At 37.1% G+C, this 20,401-nt stretch overlaps 1 protein-coding gene across 9 annotated transcripts in view; it reads left to right on the forward strand.

Annotated features, from left to right (window-relative positions):
• The first annotated feature begins 5,208 nt into the window (after nt 1–5,208).
• The window catches only part of LOC120777934 (carbonic anhydrase), a 31,241-nt gene continuing 16,048 nt past the window's right edge, over nt 5,209–20,401 (forward strand). For 2 of the 9 annotated variants that reach the window (XM_040109518.1, XM_040109526.1), the window contains exons 1-2: nt 5,209–5,335; nt 6,255–6,548. In XM_040109518.1, coding sequence (XP_039965452.1) covers nt 6,494–6,548 — 55 coding nt within the window. In that variant the 5' untranslated portion in view covers nt 5,209–5,335; nt 6,255–6,493. The other 7 variants (XM_040109522.1, XM_040109519.1, XM_040109523.1 and 4 more) reach the window with 7 other exon arrangements.

Raw genomic sequence — 20,401 nt, forward strand, 5'->3', positions numbered from 1 at the left:
AAATTGGATTTTTGGCAGACATTTTTGCAAAAAAATGAAAATTTCACAACATTTTTTCTTTCAAATAGTTGTAATCGAAAAGAAAATTAAAAATTGGGATAAAGTTTCATGAAGATCGGTTGAGTAGTTCTCGAGAAATTTTGCCAATCGACTTCAAAAACGTGTTTAAAGACGGCGAACTTAGCCTCGAGCGCAGTAGTTCTGTAGACTGTGTCTAGGAAACTATTGCTCGAATCAATTTGAAAATTTGGGAGAACAATCTGAGGTGTTGTAGAATTTAATATGTGATTAAAAAAATTAGATTTTTTGAAACTCATAAACCCGTGTAACCCCTCAAGTTAGCACCATACTTCGAAGTTAAGATGCCATGGTTCGCGGTGAAAGCAGAAACAGGCTGTGGCGTGCAAAAATATCGCCTGTCAACTGTTTACCTGAAGTTTTTAAACTGTTGGAGTATTGTGGCTGAACTTATTTTCACACTATGAAACTACTTCTTGTCGTTTTGGCTACACTTTCAGTACCAACAGCTAGCGTGGACAAATTTTTTCTACGCTGAAGAAAATAAAAACTCTACCCCCCAATTGTAATGGGTCATGATAGGCTTAGCGCACGGATGAAGTCCTCAAAATTGTATCGCTGAAAATAGAGGAGACTGGTTCCTTGAAGAGAAGAAACTTATTCTTCATTATCATCATAGTATTCTTCCTTACTATCGAAAATCATTTTCTCTTAAGATATTTTCTTAGAGACTAAGGCGATGTGCTGTGCATACTATTTATTATAACAATGGTTATTTTATATGAAGAGATATATTTTAAATATTATGAAGCATCTTTTTGAAAAACAAAGTAGTAGAGGCTCTCAATCATATACATATGTAAATTTTTAACGTTCATCGAATATCGAATTCAGCTTAAAAAGGAATATTAATTTTCTCTCATTCGTTTGGCTACTCTGTTCTGGCACTCTTCAATATCATAAACTAGAACTTTTCGAGCAGCTTCGGAGTACTCTGAAAGTACATACATATGTACATAGATTTGTATATATCATCAACAGTTTTTTCTAATGTTTTGAGTGTCTTGCCTCAAAAATCGATCAGTGAATAAATTTTAACTTTAGACGTAATATCCGCTAATACAATACATATGCATGCAATGAAAATTATTTACCTTCCCACTCTCTGGGACAATCTAAGTGAAACAATTGCTTCGTAAAAATCGAAGAACCATTTTGCCCAATTCTAAATAAATTAATTGAACTGGCAAATGGCGCACCAGAATTTCTTCCGATCTGTCATTCTGTCCATATTTAAATTTGGTATTCTAACTGTCTGCTTTTTAGGCTAATTTGAGAACAATTAAACGGTAAATAATAAATTGACTTTTATTGAAACAAGTTTTGTCTTTTGAACGAATTCATTAATTGTGAATGGTTTGAATGACTTCGACTATCGCACGCGTGCCTTTCCATTTTGCCGCTTAACCCGTAAAGCGCCACTTGTGGCTTGCTTTTCCCATGAATCCCAAGCGTCACATAAAAACCGTATAAATAGTGTATATTTAACTGTAGTAATTCCATTTAAGACGCCCAAAAGGCATAGGGGCGCGCTGTTGCTGCGAGTATAATTAATTTCGTGCAGCATTGTCTGGTCGCTTGCCACATGTGTTGCAACACCAACGCCGAACTTATGTGCACGTATAATTATGTACACATTTACTTACTATATGTGAGTGTACTATGCTAAACAATAATGGCATTGGCACATACCCTCTAGGAAATTATTCATTAAAGTAGCTTTTAACTAGTTTTCTTAACTTTGTCGATTAGTGACAAGATCGAACATAGCCTCGTTGGGTTAGAGAGATGGCAAGAGAGCTCGACATCTCTTGCGAGTCTCTCCAAATGATTTTGGTGAATATTTTGGGTATGAAACGCATTCTTGCTCGACTCATCTCCATAAAGCTGATTTTTTTTTAAAGAATATCGTAAAAAGATCCCTTTGGCCCCGCGAGTTCCGATCCCACATTCATGGAGAGCTTTATAACTACCGATGAAACATGGGCCTATGAGTTTGACATGTCAACAACTCAACAATCATCGAAATGCAGGGAAAAAACGAGACGAAACCAAAAAAACCACCCCAAAGCCACTTAAACATTACGCCAAAAACGATCAATCACTGTATTCACCAGATTTGGCTCTGTGTGATTTTTTCTTGCTCCCCAAACTGAAATTGCCGCTCCGTGGAAACCGTTTTCAGTCGATCGCAGAAAGAGCTAAAGGCCAACCCAAAAAGTGCTTATAAAATGTGCTGGAAACACTGGAAGAATCGTTGGCATAGGTGAATTACATCTGGTGTGGATTACTTTTGAATATTTTTATTAACAATATCCGGGTACTTTTTTGTCAGAATGCTTAACGAGAGGAAATTACATAATGAGCTTTAATTGTACCGTAGTTAAAATCGATTTTAAAGAAGTATTTGTAACCTCCTTTAAATGCTGATTTAAACATAACCTGCTTCATTCATTCTACTGAATATTTTTCGTACACCTTTATGAAGTGTGCCGTAAGAGATAGTGAATTCTTTGGAGACACTACCTCTAAGTTATGTTCATTTGGAAAGCTATACTGTGCCCAAAAAATAAGGTGACATTGTATTTATTTTGAAAATTCTTTATTTATTCTTCCAAATCAATTTCATCTCCTTCAAAGTAATCCCCTCCCGATGCAATGCACTTATACCAACGGATTTTCCAATCTTCGAAACACTGGTTGTAGTCACTTTCCGGGATGGCCTTCAGTTCCGTCTTCGCTGCGGCTTGAATCTCCTCTATCGTATAAAAACGGTGTCCCCGGAGCGGTCTTTTGAGCTTGGTGAACAACCAGAAGTCGCACGGCGCCAGATCTGATCGGCTCTGGAATGCTGCATGAATCACATGATAGGTAAAATTTTCTTCGATACCTTATATTCGCATATGGATGATTGTCTGGTTTGATTAAGTTGTTCAAATTGCAGATGAAGTGTTCTGCTCGCTTTTTCTATTCGATATAAAGCAGAAATGCACCGATCTTCGTCTACTCGTCAAATTTTGACATTAATTCAAGTCTTGCACCAATTATCGGAATTTTAATATTCGGAAAATATTACATGAAGTTGTTTTTGAAATAATAAATAAGATTTGCAACTTGAATACAGAGTAACTGGTGATCCATTTCCAGGTTCCCTACTTTTTTAAAGTAAAAACACAGAAACTTAAAATTTAATGCGAAATGTTTATTATTATTCGAAAGACAATTCTCTGGCATTTATTTTTTGAAGATTATCTCTTTCAAATGTTGGCCGCGGCAGCGTCTCACATGCCCATCCGTTGAGCCTAATTTTCGATGACTCGTTGGGGCATTTCGACTGGTAACACGCGTGTTGTTTTCCTCCAAGGTCTGTATCGAAATGGGATTGTCCGCATAGACTTTAGAGTTTACATTCTCACAGGACAAAGTATAACGGTGTGATATCATACGATCTTGGTGGCTAATCGACCGGCCTAAAACATAAAATTATCTGCTCACCGAAGTGTTCTCTCAACAAATCCATTGATTGATGCGCTATGTGGGAAATTATGCCGTCGATATCACGAGCTTTAATCTCAGACATCAAATAGTCGGTTACCATGGTTTAATTTCACCGGCCTACAAACTACACTGTTGTTTCTTCTGGATAAAATAGCAGATATTGAATCTCTTCAGGTTGCTCTTCGTCATAAATGCAGAAACGGGCCTCACGGCTGTATAAAATTGGGATCAAAAACGTCGGATCTTCTTGGAACTTTCAAGAGCCTATAGAGCGAAGCGATGTCGCTTGGGAAGATCGAGCGCCTTCAGTTCGTACTCAAGCTGTATTTTGTACGCTTTCAATTTAAGGTCTCGACATAAAAATCGACTCGACTTTCCACGATCTTCGTGTACACTCTCAGCTACTAGTTTAAGGGTATTCTGGTCTAGGATTTTGTAAAAATCGATTTTTTTTTTGCATATTTTGAAAGTTTAGACTTTCAAAAATATGAGCTTGGAAGGATTTTTCAAAATTCGACTTATTTTCGGAGATACAGCCGATTTTGTGACGTGGCGTCCGTGTTCACATGATATCTCCAGTTCCACTGAACCGATTCCTTTGAAATTTAGAATATATCTTCTTTATACAATGCTCTATCGTGTCTGCCTTGGATTTCCAAAAATTTTGATTTGAAGTATTTTTAAAAAAATCGAAAAGTCGAAAAAACCGGGTCAAAAAATGTTTTTTTTCAAGTCTACGCCATTTTTTTATTTATTTATTTATTTTTAAATGGTCAATCCGATAACGACATCCTTACTAATGAAGAATCTTCTTGTTTTTTGTGTTTTAGATCTCTACAAGAGTGGAAATCACGTCAACTACGATGCACCGTTTTTTTGAAGCCCCCTCTCCACCGGCCCGTATCTCGACGAATTTTGGTTTTTTTTCTTGCAATTTTTTTATATTAATAAAATGTCAATAAAAAACATATGAAATATTTATAGTAAAAATGTTTTTAATTTTTTTTTATCTTTGTTTAAAAAATGCCTAAAATTCATGAGTCTAGACCAGAATACCCCTTAAAACGGAAATTCATTTAGTATGTGACTGCTGGTGTTACGTACCATGTATCAGCTTAGGCTGACTCATAAATATGTGCAGAGTTCTCTGAAACCTCTTTCAAAACATATATCACTGTCATACCGAACGAAGCAATAGCACATAAGTGCACTCACACCTTATGTTGACCTTAAGTAACTCTTTAAGACTTTCCTGCTAGTACCACGAAGCATATGGCTACATACCTACGCACATGCGGTGCGCATAAAGGTAATCTACATATGTACATATGTTTCTATGCATCATCGGGCACCGCCATCGATAAACCATCAGTTTCACAAGTTCATCAACGCCTTCCGAAGTCTAAACGCCCCAGCTGACTTATGGCGCGCTATGGTATGCCCCACTATTGTCGAACATGTTGTTGTTATGCTTTCGTTTCATTTTTTGTTGCTATTGCTTACTTGTTTTTTAGAGTTTGAACGTTTTCGCTGGTGTGCTTGTGTGTGTTCGAGTGCTGTTTTGTGCACCAGCTTACGCTAACTCAAGCTGGTCGCGCGCCTAACCATTTCAGTTCACTATTGAAGCGCGCGTCTTAGTGAACAGTTCGTGGCCAGCTACAACGGCTAGCTTGGGCAATAAACATTTTTGTGGCGCACAAAGTTCAAATTAGGCGAAAAAAAGAAATTTCTCAAATTTCAACATACCTGATTTCGAGTTGTAAGCGCAAAGAAATTGTTAAGTGACTGCCTAGTCAAGTATAAAAAAGATTGCGGAATAATCTAAACGCTTAAATATAGCAGTTTGTGGTTTAAAACTATTTTCTAATAACTAAAAAAAAAAAAATTAACACTAATAATAATGAATTGAATATTTACGCACAAAAATATAGTTATAATAAAAATTAGAAAAAAATATGTGGAGATCAGTAAACGTAAAAATGACTTTAATCAACGGAAAATTGTGTGAAATCTTCCTATTAACTCAATGATTTAAGCCGTGCTGTGTTTTGTTGACATTTATTGTTGTTGTGGTTGGGATCAATCAGTGTCAGGCAAACAGACAGAGTCAATAATATAAAAATTGTCCAATTGTGAGCGCTGCCATAATAGCAAATCCAAATAACGGCATTTATAGGCAGCAAAACAGCGCCAACGGCAGCAAGCAAACACTTTACACACATACAAACCCACTTATATACATATCTATAAATGTAAACGCAAAATTGAAAAATCGAAAGCACATAAAATTGTTAGCCAATGCGCCACTCATTAACGTTAAAGGAGTCTGTCTGAACGGCATATTTTCCCTTAGCCCTTGTAGACAACTCTTCTATTGTTGTGTGCGAAAAAAAATTAACATACAAGTCTGTCGCAATTCAGTTGCACAGTCGGTGTGGGTTTTGGTTGCAGAGCTTACCTGTAAATCCGACGTACGTCGGTCCGTCCATCCGTTGCTGGCTGCCTGTTTGTCGTCTTGTCTGGCTGAGCTCCTTAGCTTTCACGCGGCGCGAGATTTTGAAGTCTGCGTTTGTTTGCCTACCCGGACGCTACTCTATTTTGTGTGCGTATGTGTGTGTGTGTGTATACTTGGCAGTTATTTTTAAATACTCACAGCTGTGTTTATTGTCTTCTCGCAGTACAACAAAGTGTGTTAGAAGCCAACTTTAGGTTAAGCAGACACGTCGCGGACGCATTGCAATCTCGGCAGCTGAACTACTAGTTTGTGTGCGCATTGTGTAAGTGAGTGACCGTCAAAACTCGGTGTCATTAAAACAAACAAACAAGCGGCAAAAGTCAAGCTAAATTACTTGGCTGGCAGTTGTGACCGCAAATCTTGCAGTTTCTGTTGAAAAATTTGTGTATTTCTTAGAAAAAAATGCAGACTTACAATTTAAATGCCGCGGCGCTGCTCGCTTTAATTTGCTGTAATGGTAAGTTGAGAGAAAATCAAATCATAAAAATATATATTTGTGTGTACTGTGTTATTTTTAATTGCATATTGGATAATTGCGCTTGCAGAGGTTCACTTAATGATCTTCATAGTTGGTAAAAAATGAGTTACAAATTCATTTACGACCAAAACCGGCGCAGATTAATGCATGAAGACATTTCCACCTCAGTACATCGTCTTCAAAATCCAACAGAAACAAACCAACGAAGGCCAAGCAGACACGGTGTAGCAAAATGAAAGATTTTAGAAAGAGATTTATTGCTACTGTTCAGCAATATCGACTCTTGGTAATCTCAAAAACGCGCTGCGTGGCAATACTTGATGCTAGGCCTTAATTAAGTTAAATAATCGCATAATTTTTTACGTTCTTTTTGTTGGCTGAAAATTTGATTACTTTTGTTAGTAATTAAGGTCGCCATAATGTACGTAGGTCATGTTGTCCAGACCGCACTATTTTTTCAACATTTACCTCATGCGACGAATGGTCTTTTAAATTCATAATTGTCTCATCGTCGTATTTTCATTTCTTAATTAATCATTTAATTGGTCGCCGCCAAAGTACTGTATAGAAGGTGATTGACTGTTGACCTTTTGTACTGTAGTTTTCAGCTTTGGTTAATAAATATTTTTTTGGGTTATGTTTATTTGTCTAACAACTATTGTCCCTCGAAACTATAAACTCACTATAGTATGCAAACTGATCGATGAAAATCAAGTATTTATAAGGAAAAATTTTAAACCTTTTTCGTTGCAGCTAAGCCGCTGATCGGTTAGATTTTCATATTTAGTTATATGGACATATGTACATATAATGGTTTGCCAAAAAAGCCTTGCGGTATTTTTATTGAATTTTTTTTTTTTATTGAAATTCAAATGAATTTTTGATGACTCATGCCCAGCTTTTGACCGATGCTACGGCTGCTAATATGCCGGTCTCTTTCGACCAATTCAGCGATTTTATCGCAATATTCGACGACAGGCCTTCCGAAGCGTGGCGCATCTTCGACCACCTCTACACCAGAACGAAAACGTTGAAACCATCGTTGTGCGGTGGAAATGGAAACTGTATCGGGTCCATAAACTGCACAAATTTTATTGGCGGCTTATGTTGCATTTTTGTCTTTATCGTAGTAGTACTGTAAAGTATGCCGCATTTTCTCTTTATTTTGCTCCATGTTTGCGACGCTATAACTCACGAACGACTTAAAAGAAACGACAATCAACCAAACACATGTTAGCGCGTGAAATGAGCTTTCTAAAACTAGAACTATGCGCTTTCAGCGCCAACTAGCGAAAATACCGCAAGACTTTTTTGATGATTTATGGATCTCGCTAGCGAGATTCTTTTGACCTAGGGTAGAACGTATGAGATCTGCTGAACTACTGCACTTAGCACATATCATCCTGCAAAAATTGTAAGAGTTCTTACTGGACATTGTCAATTGGCCAAAATCCAGTCGTACACAAAATGTCAAAGTTGTATGAAAGAAGCTAAGGTGGAAGATCCACGCACTTTCTGCTACAGTTCAAATCTTGCAAAACTGAGGTTGTAACATCTTGGCAGTCATAACATACCTTTAGCGAACCAACAGGGATAGTCGAAACTGGCATAAGCCGCCTCAACGAATTTGTGATATGTTCAAAGCGAATCGTGCGGTTTATGAAGGTCTTTGTGATCAAAAGCAGTTCTAGTTACCAAAACATGCTGGCTAAAAGCTGTCTAAATGAGATTCCCGTTAGGAGCGATCTTTTAACCAAACCTAACCTACGTATAAGACATACAATTGCTATAATATATGCACCTATGAAGGGTATTATAGATATAGTATAACCGAAGTTAACGTTTTTTTTTTCTTGTTTTTCATTATTAAATGTTGCCACAGTTTTCCGTTGCCTTGAAAGCATAATTATTATGTAAATAATAACGCCGCAACCAGGACAACTATATCAACTTGAAGTATTTTATACCCTTGAATTCGCCCTTAGCAGCCATATTTGATTTCAGGTAGACTATTTGCCTCGGTATGTTTAGTTCAGTAATTTCGTCTTATTTTATTTCACGCAGTTAAAAAGTTGTGGAAAGGTATCAAATGATGTTTTTGATATAGATAAGTTACTCGCTTATCTTTTGTTCCCATTATTTAAAAGGAATAGTGATAGTTAGGTATAATTAGGAAGAGCTTTTGTGTTCGAACTTATAACTTAGCAAAACGCTTAGCAGCTTCTCGCCAGTTCGGTAGGATGTTTGAAGGTAAGCGCTCACAAGACACCTACTAAACGCGGAAAAGTCAAGAAGGAAGTGTTGTTTCCAAATCGTCTTCTTCCATATAGCTTCAGCAGTTGGCGTCTGGTAAGTTTACAGCATGGACGTCAATAGGGGCCTGTTGAAACCCCCACGACTAAGGAGAGGGTAGCCTTACTGAGAACAAAGACATCACTAGATCTCTTCCGATCGGTCTTGGACCAAAAGGATTTTGAGGCCAGAAATCTAGTAGTAGAACACAAGAGGATACGGGAACACCGACCCGTTCTCATTCAACTGATAGCGGTAGTATTATTCGGTATGTAGTCAAAGTGTGTGAGGATTTCCGACTGTTCAAACACGTGTTCTTTTAGAAGCCCAGATTCTCTGAGTCTCATAGCAACATTCGCAGCCATACACGTCTACGACTACAATGTACAAGATGACGTTTAGTGCCATGGTTGGAGTGGACCTCAGTGCCTGAACGCTCTCAAGATTCTTTCCAAGAACAGTCTTTTCCAGAGCCTTCCACAACAAAAATATTCCATAGAACATAATGAGTTTGACTATGGTGTCATAGAGCCAGAGGACCACTTTCGGTGAGAGGCTCTACCTTTTTTTTTGCTCGTTCTTCGATATTCGGCTTCCATGAAAGCTTTCTATCCAGGATGAGCCTTGGATTTTTCACTGTATTCGCCGGTTGTAGACAGATGTCTCCCATTTGGCAGCGGTGCCATCGAGATGTTGTATCTTCTAGTAAATAAAACCATCTCGGTTTTATTGGGGATGATGGCGAAACCACTTCCGCCTGCCGAATCTGTTATGTCAAATCGTACACGGTACACAGGAATTTTCCTTTGACCGTAAGTGCTACATCGTCTGCCTAGGCAATCACCCAACAGCCATGATCCACAAGTTTTTTAAGCAGATAGTTAACGACCAAGATCCATAGGATAGGAGAGAGAACACCACATTCTAGAGTTCTCCTTCTGACATTTCGTTGAGCATGTGCGTTGCCCTATTCCGTATCAATCACATGTCCAACAGAAGACTGAAAATGAGAATCCCCCAAAGGACGTATAGTACATCTTTAGCATTCCTTAGAGGTATGTGATGGTGCTTCTTTAGCATTATCTTGTATCTTTAAGTATCTGTTTCGACCGGCTTTGCCATGCTTAAAAGAGATTAAAAAGATTCTTTGAGTCCTAGATATTATCAACTCAAATCAAAATTTTTTGAAAATATGATTTTGTAGCGGCAGACGACTCTAGGCTTACAATAACCTCGTAGAAAGGTTAATATAAAATTCCGTGCAAAATTTTATAGCTGAAAAAGGAAACTATAAAATTGAACGTGCAACATTTTCATGCCACTTAATGTTACATGTACAGTATGTACGTACACACATATTATATAAATATACATACATATAGATGCATAGAAACTGTATGCAAGCGCAAACCGACGTGAATAACCACCGACCAATGGTCCAGCTCACACGAAAGGTGGCACAACGCACAAAACTGCAACTCTTAGCTGAAGAAAGAAATATGTTTCGGCATTCGCTGCACGACACCAATTAACACGATGGCCGATACGCCGTTGCAGTCACAGTCGCATTGATGGTCACAGTGCGCGGTGCCAGTGACATGCAATGTTATTTCCATTTGCCAATTTTCAGCCTTTGCGATGGAAAGAGTGCCTACACATGGTTGTGAGTATGCAGTCCAAACGTATGAGTGTCTGTATGATGGTCAAATAATCCACTTTGATTGTGACAAAACTAGTCAGCAGTGTCTTTCTGGCCATCAGGATGCAGTCATCCAGACGGTTGGTCAATCTACGATTTGCAGTTAGCGCGAAATTCTCAATTAGATTCGCGCGAAAAATACGAAAATAACAACAACAATAGCATGAGGTAAAAGCAAGTAATAAAAGACAGCGAAAGCAAAAGGTTACTACGGGCGATGGCTTGGTCTTTGGCTGCTCTGGGATGCGTGTTGAACAACAACAGTCGGTGTGGTGGTTAGCAATGTTAACGTGCTTTGAGTATGAGTATGCCTGAAACTAGCTAACAAAGCGCATTGTTCGGAGTTAAACTGTTTGACATGAGTCGCTCTGCGCTGCGATAGTCAAACGATTTTAGCGTTTAGCGCCTTAATTTCGATTTTTTTGCTAAGACATGTATGGTTTGCACATTAAGGTGGAAAAGAATTGCAAATTTGTTTATGCTTTTACAGTAGTAATTACAAAAAAAATAATTACCGAAAAGTGCTTATTGTCAACAGTTTTTTCATTTAATATACATATGTATGAATTCATTAATTATAACTTTTTAGCATATAAAGAGCAATATTTCCAAAATATTTTGGGAAGTTTTCATAAAACTCTATTAGAAATTCAGCCATTGGCATCTGGTTTCCGGAGGCACCCAAAAAGGTCTACTCGATGTGGTCAGCATAAGAGACGAAGTAGTCATCTAAATTAAAATCAAATTTCAGCGGGCAATAGATGAGTATAGATCGCGATTAATGGAAGTATTGGAAAAAAATAAGTTTTTAGGATTGTTGCAAACAAGACAGTATGAGTTTATTGCCTTGCCTTGAAAAAATCAGTTGTAATCGAAAAAAAAATATTCGATATCCTCTTCCTCTGCTTCCCTCGGAGGGTACTGCGTCGAATACTCTTAGAGCTGGAGTGTATTCATCCATTCGGACGACATTACTTCGTCAGTGTAGCCATTGTCTCTTAATTCTTGTTAATGTCGTCGCATAACTCATACAGCTCATCGTTCCATCGACCGCGGTATTCGCCGTTTTCAATGCCCAAAGGACCATAAATCTTACTCCGCAGAACCTTTCTCTCGAAAACTCTTAACGCTAACTCATGAGATGTTGTCATCGTCCATGCCTCTGTACCATACAGTAGGATGATGAGTGACTTGTAGAATTTGCTCTTTGTTCGTCGACTTCTCAATTGCCTACCTGCTGGCAAGAGTTATTCTGCATTGGATTTCGAGACTGACGTTATTGTTGGTGTTAATGCTGGTTCCTAAATAGAAGAAATTTTCTACGACTTCAAAGTTATGACTGTCTACATTATCCCATTTGCTTCGCTTCTTTGGAGGATGGAAAAAAGTTCTCTGAACGCAATTTACTTGGGAGTGGTCAGAAACGATTCTTTTACATATGGCTCAACGGCTTCCGGTCTTAGACCAAGTATCCTCTGGGTAGCCGAAAAACATCGGTTTAAAGGCGAGCTAAAGTGATAAGGCGAATCGTCCCCCAAGGGTTGTGCGGTGGCTTTGGAACCCACTACGTAAAAAAACACACGCAATGAAAAAGACACAACAGCCTTAGAAATCGTGACCACCGACTTTAAAAACGATGAAAACACGATCAAAATTTGAAGTAGCCGACCGATTGCCTTGAAACTTTGAGAAAATAATTTAGACATATAATAGTTAAAAACAAAAATTAATTTTTTGAAATTTGAAAACCCACGTAACCCCTTGAGTTCAACATTTCAGGCGATTCCAAAAGAGTGAATTGATGAAATTTTCACACCTTGATCGATTCGATTGCTGCTCAATTGTTGAAACCGCCGCTCAATTGGTGAATACCGGTACGATGAAAATCAAGCCTTTTTACCAAAAAACGCTTTTACTTGACAAATTAACATATACATAACTTAAACTACCGTAAAAACTGGCCGATCAAAATCAAGTAAAGATCGTCATAAACGATCTTTTAAGTAACCTTAATTATATTTGGAGCTTCTTTTTAACAAATAACGTGACAGTAAAGGAGTAGCAAATCCGTTTTCTATTAGATGCAAACCGTTGGGCGGTTGCGACTGTAAAGGCTTAGACTTAGTTTTACATATGCATAGTTGCTATGTCCCGGTGAAGGTTATTATAGCTTAACGATTTTTCTTGCTTCCTTTTGTTATGAGCAAAATTTTTAGTTCCATCTGCGTTTTGGTGGCAGTTACAAGGCAGTCCGTTTTAGTTATGCTGAGGGCATAAGAGCATAATAAAGAGTCTTCATTAGCAGCTTTCTTTAACTAGTCTCAATACTCTTCTGCAGGCCTGCAAAGTAGGCCTCGATGGTGGCCGTAACTTCCTCTTTCGACTCAAATTTCTGCCTTTTTCAGTTTCACAAATAGAAGTCAAAGAAGTCGCTCAGTACTAAATCCGGCGAAAGTGTGAATGGGTACGTTGCAATGGTGATCAAGGAATATAACAATTTTGTTAGCAATCGGACCAATGGATCATACCTTGTGGATCCCCAAAAATGATGGTCTTCACCTTTACGTTCAATAGGACAGTATTTTTCAGAACAGATTTCTTGGGTGAAGTCCCTTTGGACTGTACTTTGGTCTATAGTGTACAGGAGTGGATTTATGTTTCACCAACAGTTATAAAACGAACTTTTCGATTGCGCTTAAGCAGTTTCGAACATTGATTTTAAGTTATCTCAAGTCTTTGCTTTTTGTATTAATATACCGATCTGACCTCTTTAGATATCTACTATCTTAGCTATCACGCGCACTTTGAATCAGCAGTCAACCAATAAGAAATCATAGCCTGTTGCCATGTTATCCTCCGGGGTAACCATTTTCGTAGTGTCTGGTTGTAGCGACCAACGAGCGACCACTTAAAACTCGTTTAATCAATGTGCGACCGCCCGCTCCCACGCGTGATCTACTAGAAGACGGTCAGAATCTCGAATCCATTTCGGCTAAAATTTTAACAAGAGCCATTTACAGAAAGGTACTCCACGATGTACTATTCTTGGACTAAAGTAATACTGTATAACCGTAAAATGTCTTGATACAGTTATTACTAAAAATTTTTTTTCAAAACTACGCTACAAAAGTAGACTGATACGGACAGCAAACGACGCCATATTTTTTCACACTCTCTTGAGCTTTCTCTTCAGTAAGAAAGATATACGATCCAACAACAAGTCGAAATTATTAAAATTTACTACTAAAACTCTGAGTCAGTGGTCACAACTTTAAGAGCGCCACATCCAATTTATGGTCGTCATAATCGTCCTGTCAGATCAACAATTGAGCATCTAGTGGAAAAATTTGAATCCACAGGCACAGTACAAAATATTCCCGTGCCAGTGGGACAAAAAAGTGCCCATAATGTCGAGAATATTGCTGCCGCTAGTGCATCAATTAAAGAAGACCGACTGATTCGGGACTCACACATCGTTCTCAAGCGTTGGGTATCTCTCTGACGTAGTTGTGCCGAATTTTGCGAAAAGATCGTGGCCTACATCCTTACAAAATCGAATTGACGCAAGAACCGAAGTCGCTTGAGCATCAGAATCGTCGTACTTATGTTCGTGAAGTGGTCTGAGCAACAACTTGAAAATGATCTGGATTTTTAACGAAAAATCATCTTCAGGCTCATTTCTGGTTGAATGGCTTCGTCAACAAGCAAAGTATGCGTTTTGGCACGGTGGCGTCATTGGGCCGTACTTTTTCCGTTATGATCAAGACCGGCACGTTCAATGATAACCGTATATTTTTGGACCGAATTGGATGATGGTGATATGGACTTGGACAATATGTGGTTCCAATAGGACGGCGCCACAAGCCACAAAGCGAAAGTCACAATCGATTTATTGAAAACCAAGTTTAGTGAACGTGTTATCTCACGAAATGGCCTAGTCAATAGGCCACCTCGTTCGTGAGATTTGACGCCGTTAGACTATGTGGTGGCCATGCAAAAACAATCGAGTTCCATACGTAACGGCATCAAGTGTACTTTCATTGATATTCCAAACCGTTTTTGTTTTATTAAAAAAAAAACGTTTGTAGCGCTCTTATTATTATTATCAATTGGTCCTTTCACTAATCACGTCACCGGAGGACCCTAAACGAAACCAACGCCATTAAAAAATATACGATTTAGAAAATATATCAAATCGACACTTGCAACGGTACAATAACACGATAATTTCAGAGCAATTACAAATAACGGTAGACGTCAACTGTTTAACATAATTTTAAATATCCAAATAGTTACGTCGACATATATAAATGTATGCATATTTATATCAAAATGTATACAAAAGCACAATGCTGTCAATATTGCCACTTCAAAAAAATCCCAACTCAGCAAAAAAGCATCGATGACGCTACACATCCGCTTTGCATTCCCCGCCAAACGTTTATTAATCAGCGGCATAACAATCAACTATTGTTACATTTAAATCTACGTACATACATGCATATGTACATAAATATAATGCCGTGGTATTTAGTTGGAATTTGTTGATTTTCACACTTAAGTAAAAAATGAACAGCGAACAGCGCATGCTTTTTAACACACTCATTCGAGCCGATATGCTATATTTACGTATCTAGTTAATGAATCCACATATGTATGTACATACATACATACATATGTATGCGCCCAAGTATGACACAGTCAATTTATAGAAAAGATATTTAATTTTCTGCCAAACAAAACAAAAACACACAATCGGAAATAATGTAATCTACTACCTATAATTGATTGCTAACGAAGAGCTAATGAAAGTGTAAGTATGAAAATATTCCACAATTTCCGGAAATTTCTAGGCTGATAGATAACTTCTATAAAAAGTAAATATGTATATTCGTACATATTTACGCTGATGTAGTGACTCATAGACATCACAATGTGGCTATCGATAATTAAGAGACACACCTGGGTGACCGCCTAAAAGAGGATGATTATCCGGAATTTTGCCAGAGATAACTATTGCAGGAAATTTTTCATAAATAATAAAAATTTATCACTAAATAATAAAAGGGTTGTTAATCTACTTATGGGGTTTTAGCTATACCACGTCTAGCGATTGCTGTTGATTGTTTGTTGGAAAAATATAAATTTAACAAAATTACAGACTTTAAAAACGCTAAAATTACATTTTTCATTAAATCAGACGCTCATTGTACAGAGAAATATACAATTGTGTGCAAAAAATAGTAAGAGTACACTTAATATTACTATAATACTATACATATATACCATCATGTTGATAGGTTGGTCGGTCGGAAGGAATTTGGAGTGCACCACTCCTCGATAATTGAATAAAACTCTCAACATAAGCTTGATTTTTGACCAGCTTTGACGTGGTTTCTCGGTCGATTGATCGTCTCTTCCCGGCTCATAAGCATAAATCCATGTTCCATAACATTTTGGTAGTCGAAAACTATTGTTTCAAAGACATTAACGCGACGCTCTTTTTCCAAAAAATTTAGTGATTTAGTGATCCTTCTGTTATTCCAACGATACCAGTAAGATGTCTGACTTTTAATCGTCGAGGATCAATTCCTTTATTTCATTGACTTGTTTATCATCAGTTAGTGACGGCCGTCCAAGATGTGGTTCATGGTCAACGCATTCTCGACCCTCTTTGAATAAATCTTATCAATCAAAAACACTTACTTGCGTCAAACAATTATCACCGAAGGCGTATTCCAACATTCTGAACGTTTCGTCATCATAGCCAATTTGAAAGGTGTAGTAATATACATATGTTATATATGTATGTATATACATATAAGAAATTATCGGTGGAGTCACTCCCTAATTTGTTTGAATGTAAGTATGTTATATGAGCCGCAGATGCCGACGATTGAAATTCGAAAGGATTTACATAAGAACTCTAATAAAAGTGTTAACAGGTCACTGTCTAATTGGCAGACATGTCCGCAAACTGAGAGCACCATACACTGACTATTATAGAAGCTGTCAGGAGATAAAAAAAGAGGGGACTATAAAACGTCTTCTATACGAATGCAAAGCTTTCTATAGGAAAATGATAAGAACTATCGGTGGAGGTTTTCTTGACGATGTTTCGGAGGTTGCACAGATAAAACTTTTATATTGATGAAGTTCACAGGAACACAAGGTGGTTTAAATAGAATTAGAAGATTTTATTCTCGGTCGTTTTATAATTTCGCCTTCTAAAGACCAAGGTGCGTCGTTAGATATCCACTCTACCTAGCTAACTAGCCTAGTATTCCGTTGCGATCATTAAAAAATAAAAAATCAGGTCCCGAGAGATTTTGAAGAGCATCTGAATCATATACTCGTATATGCTCGGAAACTGTATGAGTTCACAATTTTCGTAATAATTTATTAGAATAGTTTAATTACATATATGTATATAGCTATACTTAGGCAGATGTTGAGGCATAAATTATTGATGATTTTTTATTTTTTCATTTCTCATTACGTGCACATTCCTTTTATTCATTAAAACTCTAGAGATCACTCGTAATTTAATAATTAAAAGCAAACTAACTAAATATACTACATATTTCAGTTTATGAATGAAATTACTTATAATTACATTTAATTAATAAGTTAAACAAGTTAATGAAAGGAAATTTCAGTATTTATATTTATACTGAGCTACAATGATCAAGCTTATTGATACCGAATATAATTTTGAACTGACAATGTGTAATAAATAAGAACTATTCTCGAGATTAACCTTTGCTCACCCATCTAACTCGTTTTCTTTCCTTTGGCCAATAAAAACTAGTCGTTAATTCCGGCCACTAAAAGTATTTCCGAAAATTCATCGACGATGAATGTTTCGACCATAAAATGATGGCGCTTGCCATCGGACTCATCACAGTATTTAATTATCAGTAAATAATGACAAGCAATTATACAACGAAATAGGTCACGATTTTGTTATATTTCAGTAAATATTAAATTTTACACTTTCCCGACACATTTCGTGCTTTCACACCCCTGTTTTTTAACAGGTAAGTGCCAGAACTTTAGCTAAATGTTTTCACGAGTCAATTATTGTTTATCTTAACCCAACAAACTTGCTCACGTGACTTGTATATACAAGGTCTGTCGCAAAAGAAACAGAACTTTTTAAATATAACTGTTTCTGGTGGCGTATGGGGAAACAAAAAGTTTGATCTTTTGTTGACATTTCGTAAAAATTTTTAGACAATAGGATAACTACAATCGATGTTATCGATCAAAATCTGACAGCAGCTTTTGGTCATCGGTCGTAAAATGCATTTTGAACAAAGAGCAAATATTAAATTTTGTTTTAAACTTGGGAAAACATTTACTGATACATTTCAAATGATGAAAAAAGTTTATGGTGATCAGTGCCTATCCCGCAGTAATGTGCATGAGTGGTTTAAGCGATGCCAAAGAAGGTCGCGAGATCCTCTGTGACGATCAGAAGTCGGTCGTCCTCAGAAGTCAAAAATAAAGACAGTGCTGATTTGTTTTTACGATTCCGAGGGCATTGTACACCGAGAGTTCATCCCACCTGGCCAAACGATTAATGCTGTGTTTTACCTTGGTGTTATGAAGCGTGTTTTGTCACGCATTCGTTGTGCTCTACCAGAATACCGTGGGGCAGGGTACTGGCGCCTGTTGCACGATAATTCGTCGTGTCATCGGTCGACGCTTGTCACTGATTTTTTGACAAAAAACTCCATATTAACCATTAATCACTCACCCTACTCACCTGATCTGGCACCCTGTGATTTTTACCTATTTGGAAAACGTCATTTGCCCATGAAAGGACACTGGTTTCAGACATTTCAGCTATCCAAAAGGCGACGACCGATATTCTCAAGAGCATTCCGAAAAATTGCCTTAAACACTCATTTGAAATGCTAATTGACCGGGCTAAACGCTGTATCGAAGCACAAGGAAACTACTTTGAATAAAAAAATATAACTTTTGAAAAATATTAATTTTTTGTTTTGTTTTTTTAACAGTCCTGTTTCTTTTGCGACAGACCTTGTATATAGTTATCTATTTAAATATTTACATATTTGTACAAATGTGAATTGGTCACGCTAAGTTGTTATCTAGAGAACAGGTGGAAAAATAGTTTCTGTCATTAAAAGGTTTCTTCGGTATTTTTTACCGGCATGACATCGAAGTTTTAGTCTCTTGCCAATAATAGCCACTCTGGACTGAGTAGGAAGCTCACTCATGCGTAAAAATAAAATGGAAAAAAAGTTTCATGTAAAAGTACATATTTAAGGCAAGATGTAGCAAAGGATCAAAAAGACTTAGGTTGACTTGATATTTCGGAACTCTGAAGGGGTTACATGGGTTTCTTCGGAAAAACAGCCTTTTTTAAACAACTCTCATATAAAAAATTGTATCTCAAAGGTCTGTGTAAAATTTGTAATTGATGCTCTTCGCCTAGCTCCGAAACTATTACTTGGATCAACTTGAAAATTTAGGACAATATTCTACAGGTATTGTAGAATTTAAAAACACAATCAAAAAATTAGATTTTTTGAAACTCGTAAGCTCATGTAGACCTTAATTGACAAAACATATGTAAACCCCTACTCACTTCTATGTGAACCGACCCGTTTCAACAGTCCTTCACATTTGACTATGAATTTTTTAACATTACTAATTGCCAATTAATTGGAGATATATTTTAGGGACTCCATTAGAATAAAGTTGATAATTGGGCTTTAATTTATGCATTATTATTAATTTTTTCCCAGCCGTTTATATTTTCTGCTTACAATGATTCGCGACAAGCTTCCTTTGTTGTATGACTTGTAGAGAGATTTTCTGGCATCGATGTACCGGTTTATTTCCATACCAGTCATTAATTAGATGGGTGTAGTTTAATTAAGATAATCACTAACATAGGATTCAATTAATATTTCAATTGAAAATTCACTGACAAACTGCAACACACCCTTTGCAGTTCAACTTTGTAACTACAACGGTTATCTAAAATTAAACCAATTTTGAGATACGAGAATATAAAATTTCATCTACGTAAGCCGGAAAGTGACGTATTTGTGCAAAATTTCCCACAATCCTTAAACAATTCATATTAGACTTGACGAATTAATAACTATTACAGTTATAAATGCGAGAGCAGTTTGATAAGCCGGTAGTAGATAACGGTAGTAAATCTTTAGATCTATAATGTCAGACAGTTAATCTAAGTTTACAAAAGCACATGCTTCGTTGATGACATCATTCTACAGCCAGCATATCTACTACTCTACAATATTTTCCTTTTGAAAATCATATCAACACGGAGTTCACTTTAGAAACCTATAAAAATATTCCATTTTAAATCCTGAAAGCCTTATGTCAAACTTATAGCTTAGAGGAACACGAATATTATAGTGGCACGGGGTATTCAGTGACGGTCGTGAAATCATCGAAAACTTGCCGCATGTCAATGACGACAAAATCGAAAGAGTTAAAAAAACTGTACTGGAAAATCATCGTAATGGTGTCAAAGAGAAAGTAGCGGACGTTTACACCTCTTATGAATCGATTCAACTATGTTGGTTAATGTTTTGGGCATGAAGTGTGTCACCTAGGCTCGTACCAAAAGACCTGAATCTTTTATAAAAATGGCATCGAGTAGATACAGCACAGTACAGTATATACATTCTCTAAACTATTCATTACTGCTGATGAGAACTAGACCTTTGGATTACCGTGGTATGGTTGACCATTAATTCGTTCCAGAGGATCAAGCGGTCAATAAGAAATGCCCAATGATTTTTATCGCGACTGTTCGCCGTTGCATTTTATC

Source organism: Bactrocera tryoni, chromosome 5 (genome assembly GCF_016617805.1).
Source record: "Bactrocera tryoni isolate S06 chromosome 5, CSIRO_BtryS06_freeze2, whole genome shotgun sequence".
Lineage (NCBI taxonomy): Eukaryota > Metazoa > Arthropoda > Insecta > Diptera > Tephritidae > Bactrocera > Bactrocera tryoni.